Genomic DNA, 23432 nt, shown 5'->3' with positions numbered 1-23432 from the left:
TATAGTTTAAACATACTTATATATTACACTATATATATATATATATATATATATATATATATATATATATATATAATATAATATTAATATGAATCTGTTTCTTACCTACACCTGTTATTTCGCTTTAGAAGATGTAGATTTAACAACTGGAGTCTTATGGATTACTTTTATGCTGCTTTCATCTGCATTTTGAATCTTCAGATTTCTGGTCACCATTCACTTGTATTTTATGGACCTAAAGAGCTGAGATATTCTTCTAAAATGTCTTCTTCTTAATTTTAAAAGTCGTACACATCTTGGATGGGATGAAGGTGAGTAAATGAAGAGAGAATTTTCATTTTTGGGTGAACTATCCCTTCAAAGAGCAGATTAACTGTAGTTTAACTGCTTTAAGCTAGTAGTGACTTATAGTTTAGGAAGCTACAGTTTCAAAGCAGCCTTCCCAGCACAGTTGTAGATTGCCAACATTTTTTTGTTTTGTTTTTTAACCTTTATAATGCAATGCTTTCAACAGATCTTCAGTTTTATTTAACCCAGAACATTCCTTTATTATAAGGAAATCGTTTTGTCTTTGTTACAAACAAAAATGCAGGGCTCAATGATAGAGCGACACCTCAGCTTTTCAAAGAAAATACTCCTGTGGGTTTTACCAGTTGAGACAGTGTTCCCACCCTTATTTTATTCAGTTGTCTTAATTGTACAGGAAGGAAGCAAAGGGAGGGGAGTGGAGATACTGAAAGATAAAGATAATGATTGCTGTATCTTGTGTTGCAGATCTTTGAGCCAAAACTGCATTTCTCTGCTTCCTCCTGGAGTGTTCAGTGATCTTCATAAACTCAAGTGGTTGTGAGTACAACTAACAACACAATAACAGCAAGCAGTAAATGGATAGTTGACATAATGTCTAGGTTACTGTTGTAACTTCTGTTCCCTGATGGTCCACTAGGGGACTTCTTTGAAGGCCTTGGTTACCTCTGAACTTGAGAAAAGGCCAATGAGAAATTGGCAGCGGTCCCTTTCCGCTGGCCTCCAAAGAAGACAAAGAGCTGCTCAGAACATCTAAAGCTCTGTGTGCGGTCCACATAGGTACGCAAAGCACGTACCGGACACAACAACGAAAAGGCTGGCTCTGCCTCCGCTTGGGGCAGCGCTTGCAAGTTCACTACTTGGTCCCTGAAGGGGGTAGTAGGGACCTTGGGCACATAGCCCGATCACGGACTTAGGACGACATGGGTGTCTGCTGGACCGAACTCCAGGCAGGTGTCGCTGACAGAGAATGCTTGCATGTCCCCAACCCTCTTGATGGAAGCAAGCACGATCAGGAGGCCGTCTTCAAGGAGAGGGCTTTGAGCTCGACTGATTCTAGTGGCTCAAAGGGGGTCTCTGAAGGCCTGCAAGGACCACGGAGAGATCCCATGAGGGGAACAGGCATGGCCTGGGAGAGTTCAACCTCTGGGCACCTCTAAGGATTCTGATAATCAGATCTTGCTTCCCTAAGGACATACCGTCCACTACGTCATCGTGAACCAATATGGCGGCTACATAAACCTTCAAGGTGGAGGGGGACAGCCTATGCTAGGGAGTACCAGAGCGGGCAATAAGAGGTCTCTTGGTAAGCTAACAGGTCTAGCTGTGCTTTGTCGAACCGCTCCCAAATCAGCTGGACCGCCTGGGGGTGGAGCCTTCACTCTCCGCTGAGCATACCTTGTCGTGACAGCGCATCCGCTGCCGTATTGAGGTTGCCCAGGATGTGAGTGGTGTGCAGTGACTTGAGTCCAAAGGAGGAGATGGCGGGCGAGTTGTGACATATGACGAGAGTGCACGCCACCTTGGCAATTTATGTACTCTATCTTAGCGGTGCTGTCTGATCGAATCAAGACGTGCTTGCCCCGTATTAGCGGGAGAAACCTCCACAGGGCATGTATTACAGCCAGCAACTCTATGCAGTTGATGTGCCAATCCAGCCGGGGCCCTGTCCAGGAGCCGGCGGCTGTGTGCCCGTTGCACATGGCATACCAACCCTTTTTGGAGGTGTCTGTGGTGACTAGAACGCGTCGGGACACCTGCTGTAGGGGGACTCCTGTCCGCAGAAAACAGAGGTCTTTCCAGGGGTTGAAAGTCTGGCGGAAGGCGGAGGTGATGAATACACAGGGTGTGCCTCGGCACCATGCTCATCTCGGGACTCGAGTCTTGAGCCAGTGCTGAAATGGCCTCATATGCATCAACCCCAGTGGCGCGACTACCGCGGAGGATGCCATATGCCCCAGGAGCCTCTGGAATTGTTTTAGAGGAACCGCGGTGAGGCATTTCAGCACCGACTGCGCGTTCGTTGGTGAGGCGTGCTGTCATGCTGCCGTGCGTGCATGGCTGTGAGCGGCGCCCGGACCCGAGGAACCAATCGTCTAGCCGTGAAGGCTGTAGGCAAGACAGAGGATTCCAGTCCAACCCCATGCTAACGGCGGCCCGGGCAAGCATGTTGCCCATCTGGGCGTGCCGACCCAAAGGTGACAGTCCAGTCGAGTCTTCCATATCAGATGCCGGAATGCTCTCCAATGCAGAGGTGAACTCATCATCCAGCTCAGGGGGCTCGAGGGAGTTAGCAGATTGGGTGTGAGGTAAGCTGCTCTCGCCTTGAGCTTGGACGAGCGTGCCGGGGTGCGGATGGTTCGTGGGGATCTACCCGGCAAAACAGAGCCCGCTGCCATCCAAAAATCGCCTCCATCACCAGCCGGGTCGTCCTCAATCCCGTGGGAAGAAGGAGCGACGCGGGGGGTGGCTGGAGTGGCATTCCTCTTTAAGAAGGAAAGCCGCGACCGCAACGTTGCCATGGTGAGATTCTCGCAGTGAGAACACAAACTATCTACAAATGCTGCCTCGGTCTGATCACTGCCCAGACGCGGGAGGCAGCATCTGTGACCGTCAGGAGATATCGACCGCATCCAGGAAGGGCATCTTTATAAAGATGCGTCCTGAAAAGGATGTTCAATGCCAGCTGTGTATTGCTCTTTTAGAGAAATTAAACTCTTTTACAGAAAATATTCTGTAAAACAGTACAAGGAAACCAGCGTCAACTTAAAGGGTAAGTCTTTTTAATCTTTTCTTTAAAGGGTATGCAGAGACAGTCTTTTCTTCTTTTTTCTCCCGTGCTCCGTCGCTCCTGCCCTTTTTATGCCGCTCTCCTCATGTTACTGCAATCAGACACAGGTGTTAGTCATCATTTAGCTCAGGTGTGAGCGCCCTTACCGCTTTTCTCTCCCGGACGGGCGCTTGACCACGCCCCCGCTGCCACATATTCTCTTTTAGAAGTGCTGTCGAAGCGCCCAGGGGCAAAGCTGCACTGCCTTGCAGAAAAGGAGAAAGCCACTGATATTCGCCTACAGAGATGAGTGGAACAATAAGTGACTTCAACTCGCTGATCACACAATCGCTCGGCTCCGAAGAAGAAATCTGAATGGACAGATGCACGATTCCCTCCTTTTATACCCGTATGTCTGGGGGAGGGACATGCAAATTCTGTCTGCCAATTTCTCTTTGGGCTTTTCTGAAATTCAGAGGTAACCGAGGCCTTCAAAGAAGTCCCCTAGTGTCGTTTAATTCGACACAACGTCGAAGTGAGCGACAGACGGGGAACATGCTTTTAGAAAGTAGGCATGTCCTGTGATATGACATGCAAGCCTAGATCTAAAGCTATGTTGCTCATTCTTTTATAGTTATTATGCGTGCAGCATTTATAACTTAATATTAGTAATACACTGCATACTTTATACTGTATGGCATATTTGCACTTTTAACTATGAATTTGTCACACTGCTGAACCATTTTTAATTAACTATAATGAAGGCAAAATTTTTATTTTATATGGTGGAAAAATATACAGTTATCATTATTCATACAAATTATGTTGAAATATAAGTCCATGGACATGGATGGACATGGATGGACATTGGTTATGCATCAAATACTCAAATGCTGTTCATATGGATAAAGCACTTAAAACTGCCACCAACTAAAGGCAAATTATACAAATTGTTTCATAAAATGTGATAATGTTATATGCATTAAAACTGCATTTCTAAATTAGTGGTAGTTGGTCCATTTTTAACCAAGTTAGGATAATCAAGACACAAATAATTTTATTTTGAATATTTAGCTTAAACACAACGTTCATATTTAATCTTGCTTTTGAACAAGAAACATTTTAATCAATTTGTAATGCATCGGTACATTAAAAATATTTTCAAGTTTTTTTTAGTAACTATGACAAGTTTTGTACTTCTTATTTGAACATATTTAAATATATATATATTTTATTGATAGTAGCATTAATTCTGTTATAAATTAATAACCACTTTATACTTTTTTTTAATTAATAACCATCTGAACAAAATAGGTGTTCTTTTAAAGCTTAGAATTTACAACGCATGTAGCTGATCCTACCAATTCTTAAATAATTTTCTGACATATTAGAACTGTTTTGTTTTCATAATTTGCTAATTTTATATTCAGAGTAGGGAAAAATTATATAAAAGACTAGATAGCCACGTGTTATATATCATTGGGAAGGTCTAAATTTGTAAAATGCAATGAGCATATTTGTTTCACTCAGAGGCCAAACTGCATTGAGCATTAGTATATGAAATTTTCACTGACACACATAAATATGATAAATAGGGTCTTTTTGTCATGTTTTTCCTTATTACTTCCTGAAACATACATAACAACATAGACAATGACATATCTTAACTTGCAGCAGACTATCCTGATTCAAACAAGCCCAAACACAACATAATATAAGTAGATCTTGAAATATTCCTCAAAGTACATGGAAAGGCGATGTACAAAAGGGCTGTGTGTGTGTGTGTGTGCGTGCATGCGTGTGTGCATGTGTGTGTGTGTGTACGTGTGTGTGGGTGTGCGTGTGTGCGTGCGTGTGTGTTTGAGTGGGTTTGGGTGGTTTACAAGAAAAACATTTTAGGTTAAAAACTGGTAATTACAAGGGTATTATGATATAAATGTTGTTTTTGAGGACATTTCAAAAACATTTCAAAACCAACTAGTGTCATCATAATTCTAGTCACTAAAAAAACATACTAAACTATGTTTTTTTGAAATTGTAAAAATTGTGAAATTGTAAAAAAACTAAAACAACTGTGAGGGTTAAGGTTAGGTTTAGGGGTAGGGTTAGGGTCAGGGGATAGAATCTATAGTTCGTACAGTATAAAAATCATTATGTCTATGGAAAGTCCTCATAAGGATAGCTGCAACCATCGTGTGTGTGCGTGTGTGTGTGATCATCTAAAGGATTTGGATGCTCCTCAACTCTTAATATTTCCAGTGGCCGGTCACTTTAGACCGGGAACACCACAGGTGTAACAAAGTTAAATAAATCCAATTAAATTTTATGAAAATAATTTCATAAATGTCAGGTTATTGGGGAAAAAAAAGTTAATCGGTCAGTTTTGACCGGAACATGATACAAGAGTTAAAATAGTATAACATGACAGCATCATTTAAACCAGATGTTATCAAAGTGAGTTATGGAAAGGCAGAAAAAATCACTCAAGTTTGGCAGGGTGGGTTGTCATTGCCATTTTTTGCAGGATTTGAATTGTTCTTGTTTAATCTTATTTAGAATTTTGGATGGGAATCCCATTGCAACAATTACAGCAAACACATTTACTGGCCTGAGTTCCCTCTTTTTCCTGTAAGTGTCTCTATTTGTACATTTTCCATTATGAAGTGATGCACTACATTTCATGCTTTTTTTTTAAAAAAAAATACCATTATTTGCATGCAAAGTGTGCTGTTCTTCAGAATTATTACAATTTATATATCCATCTCTATGTCTGTTCAGTCAAAAATAATATGGCTTAAAAAATATACACTTTTCTTTTTTCATTATTCTAAGCATTTTAGTTTAATATCTGGAAAAGGTGTGTGCTGACTGAATCTAATGTTTCTTAAACTGTGACTCCAAATGGTCTGTTTATTGTAGGTCAATGGTGAATACCACTCTGGAACATCTCCCCTCTGCCAGACTCTGTGCCCATATGCCCTTACTCAGCTGGCTGTAAGTATCCACTTTTCTTTTACTCTGTGTAACTATCACAACTCAGGTATTTGCATGATCCTGCTTGACAAAAGCCTTTTAAGTTTACAGAAATTGACAGAGGAAAACATTTTGCCTACTTAAACACAACAAGACAGCCAGTTAAATACAATCATGTCTTTGAGACAAGACATTTCCATGAATAACATACATCAAAGATGTAAGCAAACATTTTTAAATTGGGGAGACAATGTAAAACCTAAAATTAAGAATATGTCATTGAAAAAACATATTTACTTCCAATTTATATACATTATTTTCAGGATCTTTTTCAGGATTTTTTCTTTTTTTTTCCTGCCAAATTTGGAATGCCCAATTCCCAATGCACTCTAAGTCCTCGTGGTGACTTAATGAGTCGCCTCAATCCGGGTGGCAGAGGACGAATCAATCCGTGCATCTTATCACGTGGCTTGTTGAGCGTGTTACCGTGGAGACGAAGCGTGTGGGGAGGCTCACGCTATTAGCCGTGGCATCCACGCACAACTCACCACGCGCCCCACCGAGAGCGAGAACCACATTATAGTGACCACGAGGAGGTTACCCCAATGTGACTCTACCCTCCCTAACAACCAGGCCAGTTTGGTTCATTAGGAGACCTGGCTAGAGTCACTCAGCACACCCTGGATTCGAGCTTGCCACTCCAGGGGTGGTAGACAATAATCGCTGAGCTACTCAGGCCCTTAAGATCTACTTCTTAAAACTTTTGATGCACTATACTGTAAAATAAAATATTAAATGTACTTTTTAAAGTGATTTTAAGTGAATTTATTTTTACTATTCTAAGTGTAAGACTAACAAATGAATGACTAACATAATGTTTTATTATTGGTTTGTTGATGAACCACTCATAACAAATAACTTAGTCACAGGTCGCACATAATTTAGAACATTGTCCATCATTCACTAATTAATCCAAACTTTAATTTGTCATAACTTTTTTGAGTTTCTTGATGTGCTTGTGCCTGATTAGACAAGTGAGCTGCCTGTAGTGCAGTTGTACCAGACGTCACATCATGTTATGACCAAATGTGGGTCAAATAATGACACAAAGTCCAAACAAATTATATAGTGCTAGATAGTCAACAGTAGTGGTGTATATGAAATATCTTTTGAGCTGAAATTCATTTTGGCACTAGTAGTGCTAAAAACAACAAAGTGTTTGAGCGTGAGACTGCAAACAAAAAAAGCAGATGAAACATGAGCTGTGCATGCGTTATGAAGGGGGTTGACCCTGCAGTGAACCATATTAAATAAATTAGTAGCATGTATTATGTGGGAAACAGACATCTCAAAATGATTAACCAATATCCACCACTCTCTTCACTCTTTCATATGAATATTATTTTATGTCAATTATTGTTTTTCATATTATATTGCATAAGTTATTTATGTATTTAGATTACCCCCGTTTCGTTAAATATTGTGCAATGCTCAGAATTTTACGTTTTTTTGCGAAGAATTACTGATGGGTTTCATGGGTAAAAGTTAGTCATGTTTAAAACAATTTAAGTTCATTTAAAATGGACTTTTAAATGACCAAAATGGACTTTTAAAAATAATGCTGAGCAGTAAAATTGCACAGTGCTAATTTAGAGAATTGACAGGTAAACAAAAACAGATATTGAAGTCACTAATGATACCTAATTTAATTATCTAATCAAAATGACCTTCCCTTCAGGGCTGGAATGGGAAGAGAAATCGGCCCGGGATTTTACATGGCAACTGGCCTTGTTGTTTGGGGGGTTGTTCTGTATATCACGGCGCCGTTTTGTGGTTCATTCTGCATAATGTGGCGGCTCGTTTTAAGTTATTGCGGCCCATTGGGAACGTTGCGCGGCCGAAACACCGGCCCGCTCGGTTCTCCCGATGGCCAGTCAGCCCCTGATCGACCCAAAAGTGCGTCGGCCCATCGGAAAAATGCCCGGTATGCCAGATTATCAGTCCAGCCCTGCTTCCCTTAAATAATTTAAAGACAATAAAAGAAAATACATTTTAATATAATGAAGCTTAATCAAAGACTCGTACATAATATATATTTGTATTACTTTTAGGACTTTCATTATGCTCTCGTTGGCCATGGTGTCCATTATTGACAGCCAAAACCAACAGCAAATGTGTCCATGTGTTTATCTGTGTGAAACTAAATCCTTTCAGGCCTTCAGCTGTCATTACTTCTTAATATCATGTACTGTATGTAATATGTACAGGTCAATATGTCATTAATGTATTTATATTTTATTTACTTTAAATTGACAGGTTTTTGCATTATCAATGTTCCTCATCGATATGCTTTCTGAAATACTCTCTTAAAGGGACATTGAGGGGAACCACATAAAGACACTGGGCTTATCCACCTTACTCACTTGTGAACATCTTACTGTACTGTGAGTATTAACAAAATACAGTGTTCTTGAAGAGCTCAAGGGAAGTGTGGAGCAAATAGTCATAAATAGAGATACAAATCAATCAATCTATCTATCTATCTATCTGTCTATCTGTCTATCTGTCTATCTATCTATCTATCTATCTATCTATCTATCTATCTATCTATCTATCTATCTATCTATCTATCTATCTGTCTGTCTGTCTATCTGTCTGTCTGTCTGTCTGTCTGTCTGTCTGTCTGTCATATCTACCTATTAAGTCATACCATATGCTGTTATAACTCAGCAAATTTAGACTCCAAAAAATATTTGCAAATGTAATTCACTCTTAAAAATGTCTGCATGTCATTGCATTAGATAACAAAATATCACACCAAGTGGCATCTGCAAACAAATTATTCTAGATCTTTCTTACAACTTTTCCAAATAACAATGCGATTTTAGTGGATGTCCATAATGAAGTGAGTTGTAGATGAGTTTAGTTCATCACATTAACTATGCACATGTTCCACTAAAAGTTTGACATCCTGATAATGCATGGCAAAAACTTTTCGTACAAGTACATAGCAGCAGTTTCATTGTTTCTTCATTTCATACCTACAGAAAGGTACAAAATGTAAACAATTTGTAATCTAATGCAATGACATTCATACATTTTTAAGTATGGCTTATAAGTGTCTTTGGGACTACTGTATCTGCCTGAAGTACCTCCTTGTTTTCTTTCTCTTTACACCTGAAAGTTGAGGGCTGTGGTGTCTAGTATCTTTATTTTCGAGCTGTAGCTGATGATGGCCAGTTTTGACAACAGAAACAATTACACAGAGCTGAGTTGGCAATGTTTCAAATCACAAAGCCCCATCAAGGGTCATCTAGATGAGGCTTGATGATCTTCTGTCTTCTTCTGTTCTCTAGATCACTGAGAGCGAATCTACTCAAGAGTTTGCCGGAGAACACCTTCCAATGCCTGCGCATGCTGGGAGATCTGTGAGTGAAACATTGCTGTGGATGAGTGTATGCAAGGATGAGAAAAAAAAGAAGCATTTTAATATTTGACATGTCCTTATCACTTTTTGCAGGGACCTGTCCAGTAATTTGATAAAGGAGCTTCCAATCAGAATATTCAGGGATTTGTCTTCTTTGCAAATTCTGTGAGTATTTGCTGTCAGTTAAACATCTATTATTTTTAGAACGATTTGGAAGATGAAGCTTCAATGCATATACAAACATATTTTAAAGGGGTGATATATATATATATATATATATATATATATATATATATATATATATATATATATATATATATATACATATACATATAGTATATAGTCTTTTTTTTTTATTAGGTCCACCTATAATGTTAGTCAAGGCTGCTTCCACCAACACCAGTCATAATTTATTTTTAATTTTAATTCTATTTTCAAAGTTTTTCATGACAATTTTCAAAAATGTTCCATTTTGTTTGGTCCAAAATAGTTGCCGTTGCCCCATCCTTCAATAACACCCTTTTACTCATATTGTTAGTACATCATCTGGAATAATAGTATTTTCTTCCTCTGGTTTTTAGGAATAATAGCCTACTGTATGTTCAGAATGGGCAGTATAGGTACTGTCTCTTAAAGTTCTGAAACACGATCCTATAAGTTATGCAATGATAAATGCTTCAAACCGGAGGATGTTACATTGCTGTCACATGACAATATTACTTTGCAATACTTTTGCAATGTCTTGGCAATTTGCTGAGCACAATAGGTGCTGTTGATTTACTCATCATTTACTCACCCTCATGTCATCCTAGATGTGTATGACTTTCTTTCTTCTGCTGAACACAAACAAAGATTTTTAGAAGAATATCTCAGCTCTGTAGGTCAATACGGTAGCTAGAACTTTGAAGGTCCAAAAAGCCCACATGTGCAGCATAAAAGTATTCCATACGACTTGAGTAAATCCATATTTTCAGAAGCAATATATAATAGGTGTGAGTGAGAAACAGATCAAGAATATTTACTATAAATTCTTCTCCCTGCCCAGTAGGTGGCGATATGCACAAAAAAGTAGAGTGTAACAGTTAAAGGATAGCAAGGATAAGGTGGAAACAGGCTGAACAGTAAACATAAAGTTTTAGTGTCAAACAAACACAGACACACTTGCGCACACATGCAACACGGAGTGTGTCCCCCACTCCCCATCTATGGAGGACGCTCCTCTTCTGGCCAGTGCTCCACCCCGCCTCATGTGAACCTGTGGGAGAGACGAGGGGAGGCGTAAGTAGAGGAAAAGGGTGAGTGGAGACACAGAGAGAGAGAGAGAGAAGAACTTGCTCGCCGGCTCCCGGACGTGCTGTCACTAGTCCTCAATCGCTCCTCCGCCCTTTGGCAGATGCCAGCTCGCTCCTCCCCTGGTGGATGGCAGCAGGTACTCCGGCCCCTGGCGAACGGAACCACTTCTCTCCCTCCATCCCCAGGCTGTAAAGTCAACATAAACATTTAAAGGTAAAACTCAACATAAAACTAACATATACATATGCAGCGGGGGGGCCTGGGTACCTCAGCGAATAAAGAAACTGACAACCACCCCTGGAGTCATGAGTTCTAATCCAGGGCGTGCTGAGTGACAACAGCCAGGTCTCCAAAGCAACCAAATTGGCCCGGTTGCTAGAGAGAGTAGAGTCACATTGGGTTAATCTCCTCGTGGTCGCTATAATGTGGTTCTCGCTCATGATATGCCACGTGATAAGATGCGTGGATTGATGGTCTCAGACATGGAGGCAACTGAGATTCGTCCTCCGCCACCTGGGTTGAGACGGGTCACTACGCCACCATGAGTACCTAGAGCACATTGGGAATTGCGGAGAAAAACAAAACAAAAAAAACATGCAGCACGGCCGTGTGTGTCTCTTTCTCTCACTCGAACTGGCGTCTCCGGCTCCCCTTTATCTCGCTCTGCCACTGATCAGCTGATTCAGCGCCAGCCGTGCATGGCCCGGCCACGCCCTCTTCCTCGTCACATGGAGATTGATAGTTAAAAAAAGACTTCACTTGTATTGCATGGACCTCAGAGATAAAAATGTTCATGTTCAGCAGAATAAAATAAGTCATACACATCTGGGATGGCATGAGGGTGAGTAAATGATGAGAGAATTTTCATTTTCATACCGGTTTACATTTTGACGTTAAAAGCAGTGAAAAATCTGATTTCAATTCTCATATAAACATAGGTTTCTGTACATTGTAATATTTTTTAAAAACATTGGTAAACACATTGGTAGTTATCACGGTCAGTTAACACAGTGCATCAAACTCTTTCTATTTTTAAAATTAGATTTTTAAGTTATATATGACTCCCTTTAGACCGAAAAGTTGCTTTTGTATAGTACTACACCTTGAAATGTCCTACTGTGTATGTTCTCATTTGTAGGAATCTATCCAAAAACCCATTGGACCAAATCCATCCAGGCCAATTTGACCACCTTATTCATCTCCAGTCACTGTAAGTAATTTACAGTGAAATTACAAAACTTTACCTTTGAGTGCTCTTTGGAAGATTTTCAACAAAAATTATATAAATCCAATATGCTTTAGTGATCACACAAAAATGTTTGTTTTCAGATGTCCCTCTTAGAAACAAGCAAAGCACAAGTCTCACGTATTAATCAAATTCGTGTTTGTGGCATATTTTAAGCCTGACAGCAGATTGAAAAGAAAAGAAAAAGTAAAAAAAAAAAAACAGTGACAGAATTGGAAATTCCAGTATCCAGTGAGGTTCAGAACTTGAGTACAGAGACTAAACCAAGACAGGGTTTATCAGCAGAATAACCAAAGGCTCTGGATAAAATGGATTGAATTCTAAAACTACATTTTTGCAGTGGCCTGGAGGGAGTGGAGATCCCCAACATCCAGACACGCATGTTCCGGCCCATGGATAACCTGTCCTACATGTAGATATCTGATTCTACTTATCTTATAATGTGAACAAATATATGCATGTATTTGTGTGGTATTGGTATTTATATTTGTTTTTCCTATATTCAGAATTTTTCTATACACACTATAAATTTGTTTCATCATCATTTCACAAAGCACCAAGATTTTTATTTTTCACTTTTGTTTTCTCAAAATCATGGCCTTTTCCTCATCATCTCAGCATAACAACAGTTATTTCAAGAAAGTACATTTTTTTAATAAATTTAAAAGTATAATTAATTTTCTCTCAGATATTTCAAGAAGTTCCAGTACTGCTCTTACGCCCCACATGTGCGAAAGTGTAAACCAAACTCAGACGGGCTCTCGTCTCTTGAGGATCTGTTGGCTAATGTAGTCCTTCGTGTGTCTGTGTGGGTCATGGCTTTCATCACCTGCTTTGGCAACCTGTTTGTCATCGGGATGCGGACGGTCCTGCGGGCTGAGAACAACCTGCATGCTCTCTGCATCAAGGTTTTATGCTGTGAGTACCAGAGGTATACATTTGACCTATGCCACCCACATTGGTTTATTATTAAACTCACCTTTTATTACAGTGCTTGCAAGGCAAAACTACAGTATATTGATATTCCTCAAACATGCTGGTTGGGATTTGTTTTAAACCCCTAACTCTAATCAGAAAACTGTCATTTAATATATGCAAAAAACTATTTGTAGATAATTTACAACTTAGATATGCTATGTTATTTGTATTTTTTTTATTAAAACTTTAAACCATTAACCAAGATTTAAAGGGACAGTTCACCCCAAAATAAAAATGATCTCATCATTTACTCACCCTCATGCCATCCCAGATGTGTATGACTTTCTTTCTTCTTCTGAACACAAACAAAGATTTTTAGAAGAATATTTCCACTCTGTAGGTCCTCACAATGTAAGTGAATGTGTTCCAAAATTTTTAAGGTCCTAAAGCACATATAGGCAGCATAAAAGTAATCCATAAGACTCTGATTAAATTAAGTTTTCTGAAGTGATATAATAAGTGTGGGTGAGAAACTGATCGATATTTAAGACCTTTTTTAAGTCCACCCAATTTCCACTTTCAAATTCTTCTTCTTTTGTTTTCTGGCAATTTGCATTCTTTGTGCAAATCACCACCTACTGGGCAGGGAGGATAATTTATAGTAAAAAATGACTTAAATATTGAGCTTTTTTTCATCCACACTTATTGCTTCTGATGATATGGATTAACTCACTGGAGTCCAATGGATTACTTTTATGCTGCCTTTATGCGCTTTTTGGACCTTCAAAATTGTGTTACCCATTCATTGTGAGGACCTACAGAGCTGAAATATTCTTCTAAAAATCTTTGTTTGTGTTCAGCAGAAGAAAGAAAGTCATACACATCTGGGATGGCACGAGGGTGAGAGAATTTAAATTTTTGGGTGAATTATCTGTTTAAGTTTGAAAATCTCACTTGACCTCCATCAATAAAATATATTTCAAAATCTAACAAAAGGTGGTGACATCATTGCAATATTTGCATAGTAAATTGTCCTTGCAGATAATTTTCTTCAGCAAATGCAAACCTAGTACTATATATATGTTCTACAGTCAGAGAAACATATTTTGAAGGAGGCACTATCCAATGATGACAGAAAGGACATACACTGGCAGCCAAAAGTTTAGATAAATGTAAAAATGTTGCTGATTCTGAAGTAAATTGGTACTTTAATTCACCAAAGTGGCATTCAGCGGATCACAAAGTATAGTCAGGATATTACTGATGTAAAAAACAGCACCATCACTATTTGAAAAAGTCATTTTTAATCAAATCTAGACAGGCCCCATTTCCAGCAGCCATCACTCCAACACCTCTAATTTGGTACTAGAAAATTACTTGCCATTATATCAAACACTGCTGAAAGCTATTTGGTTCATTAAATGAAGCTTAACATTGTCTTTGTATTTGTTTTTGAGTTGCTAGAGTACGCAATAAACTAACTAGAATAGTCTTAAGGTCAATATTAGGTTAAAAATGGCATAAAAGAAACAGATTTCTATAGAAACTCGTCAGTCAATCTTTGTTTTGAGGAATGAAGGCTATAAATTGCTAAAAAACTGAAGAGTGCATACAAAGTTGTACAATACAGTCTTCAAAGACAAAGGACAACTGGCTCTAACAAAGACAGAAAGAGATGTGGAAGGCCAGATGTACATCTAAACAAGAGGATAAGTACATCAGAGTCTATAGTTTGAGAAATAGATGCCTCACATGTCCTCAGCTGACAGCTTCATTGAATTCTACCCGCTCAACACCAGATTCATGTGCAACAGTAAAGAGAAGACTCAGGTGTGCAGCCTTATGGGAAGAATTTCAAAAGAAAAAGCCACTTTTGAAACCGAAAACAAAAAGAAAAGGTTATAATGGGCAAAGAAACAGACACATTGGACAGCAGATAACTGGAAAAGAGTGTTATGGATCTTAACCCCATTGAGCTTTTGTGGGATCAGCTAGACTGTAAGGTGCATGAAGAGGGGCCCGACAACATCTATGGTAAGTGCTACAGGAAGTGTGGGGTGAAATGTCACCTGAGTATCTTGACAAACTGACAGCTAGAATGCCAAGGATCTGCAAAGCTGCACATGGAGGATTTTTTTAATGAGAACTCGTTTGAAGTAGTTTAAGAAATTCTGGAAAAAAAAAAATCAAATTGTCATAGTAATTTTTCAATTATTAATGTCCTGACTATACATTGTGATCAGTTGAATGCCAATTTGGTGAATAAAAGTACCAATTTCTTTCCATAAGAACAAAATCTGTACATTTTTCCAAACATTTGGCCGCAAGTGTACATCTGTTTTAGTAGGTTTCATTCACTATATTTGACAGAGTACTGTTATGGCGCAGGATGAAGCAGCTGGCACTTCTGGAAGAAACCATTTTCAAGGGCACCAAGCCCTTCAATTATATCTGTTCCTGCACCCATTTTGTCCTGTCCATTACATAGAGGAATATTATATAATGATAGATATACACATATTATGTATTTCCATTTCCTTATAAAAACGTGAGGGTACATTTTGGTTATGTAGCTGTCTCTCTTAAGAACTCTCTTTTTCTTATACTTTCAGTAATCATACAGGGAGTGTATATGTGAGATCAGTTGACAGTGTTATTTCATGCAGTAAGCACTGGCTGAGATGTTAAAAAACCCTGTTCACTCAGGTTCACTAACTGTCTGTCCCCTTTAACCAGAGTGTCCAAACGCTGACAAGCTGTCATGACTGGACAGGAAATCTGTAACCCTCTCGCAATTCTCTACACACAGGATTCACTCTCTATTACAATCACTTCAAGTAATCAATTCTAGCTCTTCCTTGCAAGTCCTCGGCATCTTCCCCAAATGTTGGCATTCCTGGGTTGGTGCCACAAATAAAGATAGGAAAGATGTCCAATTTACCATGCAATGTCATTACCACACATGCTTTGGTTATGCACCTGTTTTGTAAGAATTGATTTCTGAACTGTTAGTATTTTCTTGTATTATGTGGGAGATTTGTCTTTTGAAAATTACTTTTTTGCAACACAACTCGTAATGATTTGTATGGGATGGTGAAATCCTAAGATACCATACAACTTGGCTTGTACAAAAAGTTACAGTATGACTTTTTTCCCATAAAGACCAACCAATCAACAAAAATAATTTCAAATCGATACAATAAAGGCATAAAATTTTAGTTAGCCTCCTACCCAATATTTTATTTTAAGAAATGAATCGTCTAAACAAATGTGGTTACTCTCTTTATATTTATTTATGCAATACAAATGATGTATGTCATTACCCTGTAACATGCTTTCCTAATCTCGTTCCAAACCCAGTGTTTCCTTTCTAACGTTCTACACAAAAGTTATTTTCCTATTAAAATCAGTTTGGGATAGGGATTAGAGGACAAAAATCATTGGTTCAGTCAGGACTATTTCCATCAAATGAATACTTTGAATGAATACTTTTATTCACTTACAGTATACCCCTACTGGTATGAGTAGACCCCTAGTGCCAACTCATCGACACAATGTCGAGTGAGTGACAGATATGGAATCTCCAATTCTTGAGCAGGAGTTTCCATTTCGTTTATGTGTGCTATAATAAGTGGCTATCTGGCGTTTTTTTTTTTTTTAAATGTTATAATCAGGCCTGGTTCTAGATAAAAATTGTTGAGGGTGCTCCTGAAAATAGCAGGGGAGCTGATAATAAAATTTGTTAAAGCAAAATAGGGGCATTTTCACAAATCGATATATTTGCTGCAAAAAACTTACCCAATTGTTAATCAGGGTTTTTAGCAAGCTACTTACTCATTAATGAGTTCAGCTTTTGTCATCCGATGAGTATTAACCAAAGAGGAGTCATTAACAAAAATGCTCCATTTGTTCACAGGTGCAGATTGCCTGATGGGGGTCTATCTTTTTTTTGTGGGGGTCTTTGATGTGAAGTTCCGTGGCGAGTATAACAAGAACGCCAAGCTGTGGATGGAGAGCCTAGAGTGTCGTACCATTGGCTTCATGGCTATGCTGTCCTCCGAAGTTTCTGTCATGTTGCTCACCTACTTGACGATGGAGAAATTTGTGGTCATTGTTTTTCCATTCAGTCACCTACGACCAAGCAAGGGTCAAACTTTTGCTGTCCTGACCTCTATATGGCTCCTGGGAATCTGTATAGCTGCTGTGCCACTATTCAATGAGGATATGTTTGGCAATTACTATGGACACAACGGCGTGTGTTTCCCCCTTCACTCAGAGCGCATGGAAAAGCCCATTGCGAAAGGATATTCAACTGGAATTTTTCTTGGTGAGTTTGTTTTGCCAATGGTGAAATTGATGTAGTTAACGAATGTTAAAGAGGTCATATCCAGGGGTGGTTCTAGGGTCAGTGGATATTCTGGACTTAGCCCAGACCTCTGAGGATACATATGAGGCCATCCTTTGAAGAAATATCGTAAAATAATGCACTTTATAACAAACATTTAAATGTTATTTCTGTGAGATGTAGTTTATAAAGTAAATCTTTAAATAATACTGGAACTTAAACTAAAAGTTTCTACAAAAATTTGCCTTAGTTTCAGATACTCATGAAGGTCAGAAAACTGGGTGCTTAAAAAACTTGAATGTAAAAAAAACACACAATATTGTCCCTTTCGGCTTTCCGTAGTTTGATGCACATTGTGTATGGATGCTTTATGATAGTTTAGAAGATGGCAGCCTGTACATAGGCTAAAGTAGGTATTTATAAGGAAAATGTAGTTGCTACATTTGTCAATGTTTGTGAGTTTCATGGCATTGTGTCTTGTTAAAAGAGTTTTACAAAAAATGCAAATGTCCTAGTTCGTGACTTAAAGTTCGCAAATTCCTTGAGCACATCTGTATACACTCAATTAGCACTTTATTAGGAGCACCTGTACACCTACTTAATCATGTAGCCAATCCTGTAGCAGCATTGCATTGCATAAAATCATGCAGATATGGGTTAATTCATGTTCACATCAACCATCAGAACAGGAAACAAATTTGATCTCAAAGATTCCGACCATGGCATGATTGTTGGTGCCAGGCGGGCTGGTTAGAGTATTTCTGTAACAGCCTGTATTCTGTAATGGCATTACCACAGGATCATGGACTATGTATACATTTGGTTATTTTGAAGACTTTATGGTGCTTTACATTGTAGTCCTATGCTTGATAAAACACTTGGAGCTGTTATGGTTGGACATTAATGCAAAATTGTTCAAATTTACCATAAAAAGCAAGATATCCAGTCACTGTGTTTGAACTCTTGGGACTCTTGGGAGTACGCCTGTATATATATATACATATTTGGTACTTACTGTATATGGATGGACCAACTCAACACAGACTCTCACCATGACTAGAATGTTGACCAGATACATATCTGCAATTGCGTGTTGTGAGTGCTTTTCTTGCATGCGCGAACGTGTGCTGGGAAGCATCTGCCAACAACACAGCACATGTGTACTGAATTGAGTCTGTATTTGGTGTAATCGATACTGTAGTAAGACAGGTATCTTTACTTAATTTTAAAATATATTGTTACATTTGTGGCTTAAGCCCTGGTAGCCCACCTGTAGCACCGCTCATGGTCATATCACAGATTTTCCTCACTTTTTTATAAAAGGTTTCCATGTACCTTGAAGAGAATAGAGATAGTCAAACTTTTAGAGCTCAAAACTCCCTCCCAAGTCCAAAAAGACCATTAAATTGAATCTAAGCTGCGACCTTTTTACATTTCTAACTTTTAAATGTGCACTTTGTCTTTGTGTCATCTTGGAGTTACACTGACACCTAGTGGATTGGATGCAGCATCATTTAAAATCAGTAGTTTTCATTTTCAGATGCCACTGTGGATATTTAGTATTCACAGTCAGCCATGACTATTTGAATCAATAAGTGAGTAAGGGAGTATTCGGCTGGTCATGTGAATCAAACATGGCAGCCCCCATGTGTGGACCATCTCCATGTAGAATAAAACAGCTTTGGCTTGAGTCTTTATTTTAATGTGAGTGGTCATGATTTCCTAAATATAATGCAAAATTACAATTCATGTCTTTAGGAGATAAACTTTCAATGTAAAAAAAATTACTGAGTGCACCTTTAAGTATAACATCACATAACACACTAACAGTTTTTGGTTCATTTAGTTCGAGACCTTCACTGAATAACGTGTGATTGATTCTCTAAAAATAACCAGCTCATAAGAGTAATTCATTAGGAAATCGGACTACACTGGTTGCATTGTGTGTTTCGCGCTATAGATAAAACTTAGAAAAGGAACCGCACACTACTCTAGTCACACAGTAGATTCAAAAGAACCGGCTCATTAGAGCCATTCCCTTGGATATTGGACTACACCATGGGCACTGTGAAGGGTTGTTTAGCATTTACTACAAAAACAAAGATACACAATGGCTCATTTAGAAATCTTCATGAATGTTTATGTCACAACCATAAGAATGGCCGGTGTCGTGCCGATTTTTGACTCGCTAGTATGGTTATGTTTAGGGATAGGGACCAATACTATGGTTAGGGTTAGGGATAAGGGTGGGGATAGAGGTACGTTTTAGGGATAGGGACCAATCATGTAACGGGGAGTATGAATCGGGTGGGGAGTCAGATTTCGTCACAACACCAGAAACATATACACACCGACTCCTATTCTCTATTCAGCAACTTTTAAGCCTTCCCAGTCACGGATACTATCATTCCTTAACACCAGAAATAGTCGGCTTTGTAAACCCACAAGCTATTAAGTAAAGAATATTACAGTACTCATTTCACATGCATTGAGGTTAGCCAATCACAACATAGGTCATTTACATGAAAGTCTAAATGTATGTTCTGCAAAAACAGCATGTTAAAGTCTATTTGTCTTATGTGGGTTCAAGTTATGGTAATCCAAAAACAAATATGTCTACATTTTTGGCACATGAAACCTTGATTAACGTATAAGTGGACAAAAAAATGTCAGGCCTATAAAAATATCTTTCTTGTTTGTTTGGCAACTTCCTGCTGATATCACTCATTCATGGCAGCAACCTTATTACACTGATGAAAGGTATCCTACACATTAAGTAGAATGGTCATCACAGTTAAGGAGTCACACAATCACAGTACAGTGAAGGCCTTGACCCTGTTTACATTGCACTTTATGCTGTGGTTCAATTAGAGTTTTGTGTTTATGCTTGTGTAGGACTTAACCTGGTGGCCTTCCTCATCATTGTCATCTCCTACTCCAGCATGTTTTATTCCATCTATAAGACTGGCATCAATGCCACAGAGCTGCGTGGACGGCTGCACAAGGATGTGGCCATGGCCCACCGCTTTTTCTTCATCGTGTTCTCTGATGCCCTCTGCTGGATTCCCATATTCCTGGTCAAAATCCTCTCTCTGCTGGAAGTGGAGATACCAGGTTAGAATGCATAATAATGTGTCGTGGAGGTTAGTGTTGCCATTGTTGTATAATATATTTAAATTATATTATTTTACAAATAAATATAAATTACTTTTTTGCTGTCAAAATATGACTTGACTGGCTGTGAGTGCTGTGTTCACTTTGAATAGATCTTTTGGATCTTATCCAATTTATACTATAAATGTAAATTGAAATAAAACACTATGTATTTTACTAAGAGAAATGTCCTCTCTTATCTTCTCCCTCAGGAACCATCACATCATGGTTGGTGATCTTCATCCTCCCAATCAACAGTGCCTTGAATCCCATCCTTTACACGCTGACGACCAGCTTATTCAGAGAACAGGTGAAACTTCTATGGTGCCATTGGCAGAGACAACCAAGACTCAAACAGGACCGCAAGAGTCTCACAAGCTCTGTTATTTACATGGACCCCTCAAGGTCCTCCTACTACCACCGCACCCACAATCAGACATAGACACCAGTTGTAGATGAAGATGTCCATTTGCATATGCTGGATTTTGAACTTTGTCTGTAGTGGATCTACAGTGTCACAAAAATGTCCTTAGAGGTGGACTAGAGGTGGACAAGCATTACCACAGGATCATGGACTACGTATGCATAGGACTACAATGCTTTACATTGTAGTCCTATGCTTGATAAAACACTTGGAGCTGTTATGGTTGGACAATAATGCAAGAAAGTGTTCAAATTTACCATAAAAAGCAAGATATCCATTCACTGTGTTTGAACTCTTGGGAGTTCATTGTCCACGAAATGAAAATCTCCTGAAGATCTCCTACTACCTCACTTGTCAGTAGGTTTTTGGGTATAAACTGATCTGTTTTGTGAGATGTGCCAGAGAGTCGGTAGGCTTTTAAACTGTGCAACATCCATCAACAGTGGAAAAATATTTATAAATGATGTATCATTTTTGTATCATCATTTTGTAGTGTATTTATTTGTGTCTGATGTGTCATTTAGCTCTCTGCAAAAAGATAAAAAATACCCAAGAAAGTTTTATGTTGTCTTTGCATTTTTATTTAACATGGAAGTGTCACAAACATATTCGTTATTGTTTATTATTTGTTATCCTGTGTTTACTAGATTAAAGTATTTTAATATTGTAGTGCACATACACTCTAAACTCTTTATACTCGTTTTATTGTTACAATAGCAAGTATGTACAATTCAGCTAGAGTTAATGATATCCTTAATTCATTTAGTCATGTGACATTCCTCATAGCCCTTTTACCAGTCATAATAAATTATTTAAATTACAGTGATTATAAAGATGATTAAGACACACATTCAGCTCTACCGCACAAAATTTATTTTACAAATTAATATTAAACAATAAAATTGTTATACATTATAAAATAAATATATTAAAATTAATTTGATATACTTTTATAATGTTTGATTACAAATATATATAATTGTTATATATTTTTTGTGATCAGTATTTTTATCTTTTTTTTTTCTTTTTTTTTTTATAAAAAGAGCATATAGATCACAAATCATATGAACTATATAGAGATAGATGGCCAAGAGCTGCCCAAATTACAGATAATATTTATTAAAAGAAATCTAACAATATATACACATATACGTACATATTTACATATACACATACTGTATACATACACATACAGAAATAAATAAGACTCCCAAATGTTTTGTATTAATAAATATATAAATGTGTTAATAATATATTTTTGCAATAAATAATATCATTAATAAATATAAAATACATGACAAAATGTTTCTAAGTCTGTTTGATGCAAATATCCCATATTCATTTTTGATCTTACAGTAGTACAAATACATATAACTGGTATATTGGTTGAAATTACTGTTACCATGGTAATTTTGTGAGGGCACTTTGACGCATCAAACGTGGGCTACTGTTTCAAGACGCTGTTAGTGGGAGGCGATTAATTCAGTAGGAGGAGTTTGATTCTTCACGCTGCTGTGTTGATTGACAGTTGAAACAAGGCAGAGGCTGCGCATACCTCAAGGCAAGTGTGAGAATTCACCGCTAAGCATCAACTTTTATGGCGGAATAGTCGAGAAAAGTCGTCCTCTCACAGGTAGGTTTATTTGCTTATTTTAGCCATCGTAATTTGAAGCGAATTAATTTGTTACCCCTGTAAGTCCACACTTTGTATGAAATATTCATAACTTTAACCATATCCTTTAACATTTCCTGAATCCCGCTCTAAGAAATGATCTGTACTTGGACGAAGGCTAATTTTGGTCGCGAGAAATGATGCGTCGTGATGTGATGAGGCTGAAACATGTTGCGCATGACAAACTAGGTTTCATTAAACATCAAAACGCTAGACCCTTTCAGACTGTCATCTGTATATTAACCATTTTTATGGTAAATTCAACTGTACAATATCAGAAAATGTGCATGAATGGGCTATAATTAGTATGTTATATAACTTTCACTACACTATAATTACCCAAACCGTTATGCAGGTGTTTTGACTGGCCTAGTTTATACAAATACAATGTCTTAAAACTACTTCAGTTGTCTCCCTTAAGTATATATTTCAATATTGGGCTACCTCTAGTTAGGGAATAGACATGAATGGAGGGATATTAATCGAAGTATGAACAGGCTTTGATACATACCTGGTAAATATAGGTATGTATAATATTGGTATAGGTGGTGGTGTAGTGGTCTAAGCACATAACTGGTAATCTGGTAATCAGAAGGATGCTGGTTCAAGCCCCACAGCCACCACCATTGTGTCCTTGAGCAAGGCACTTAACTCCAGGTTGCTCCAGGTGGATTGTTCCTGTAATAAGTGCACTGTAAGTCGCTTTGGATAAAAGCGTCTGCCAAATGCATAAATGTAAATGTAAATAAATACAGAGTTTGACAAAATAAGTCATTTATTTAGGCTTATATCAATGCCGATAGAAGGACTGCCAAATCATATGGTGTAAAACAATAATGTTCAATTTAATGCCAGTAAACTTTAAACAAATGTTTGTTTTATACTATTGTGACAAGATTAGCCTT

The 23432-nt window shown here is 38.1% G+C and overlaps 1 protein-coding gene across 2 annotated transcripts in view; it reads left to right on the top strand.

Annotated features, from left to right (window-relative positions):
* rxfp2b (relaxin family peptide receptor 2b) overlaps positions 1-21292 on the top strand; it is a 38209-nt gene extending 16917 nt beyond the window's left edge. For both annotated transcript variants that reach the window (XM_052107448.1, XM_052107449.1), the window contains 12 exons: positions 775-846; positions 5633-5704; positions 5996-6070; positions 8422-8493; positions 9406-9477; positions 9570-9641; positions 11908-11979; positions 12356-12427; positions 12704-12933; positions 16850-17260; positions 20174-20392; positions 20644-21292. In XM_052107448.1, the coding sequence (XP_051963408.1) occupies positions 775-846; positions 5633-5704; positions 5996-6070; positions 8422-8493; positions 9406-9477; positions 9570-9641; positions 11908-11979; positions 12356-12427; positions 12704-12933; positions 16850-17260; positions 20174-20392; positions 20644-20873 (1669 nt within the window). In that variant the 3' untranslated portion in view covers positions 20874-21292. The remainder of the gene's footprint in view (positions 1-774; positions 847-5632; positions 5705-5995; positions 6071-8421; positions 8494-9405; positions 9478-9569; positions 9642-11907; positions 11980-12355; positions 12428-12703; positions 12934-16849; positions 17261-20173; positions 20393-20643) is intronic.
* The last annotated feature ends 2140 nt before the right edge of the window (positions 21293-23432 follow it).

Source organism: Xyrauchen texanus, chromosome 36, assembly GCF_025860055.1.
Source record: "Xyrauchen texanus isolate HMW12.3.18 chromosome 36, RBS_HiC_50CHRs, whole genome shotgun sequence".
NCBI classification, from domain to species: domain Eukaryota; kingdom Metazoa; phylum Chordata; class Actinopteri; order Cypriniformes; family Catostomidae; genus Xyrauchen; species Xyrauchen texanus.
Note: the sequence above shows the minus strand (reverse complement) of the source record. Positions and strands in the feature narration are given on the sequence as shown.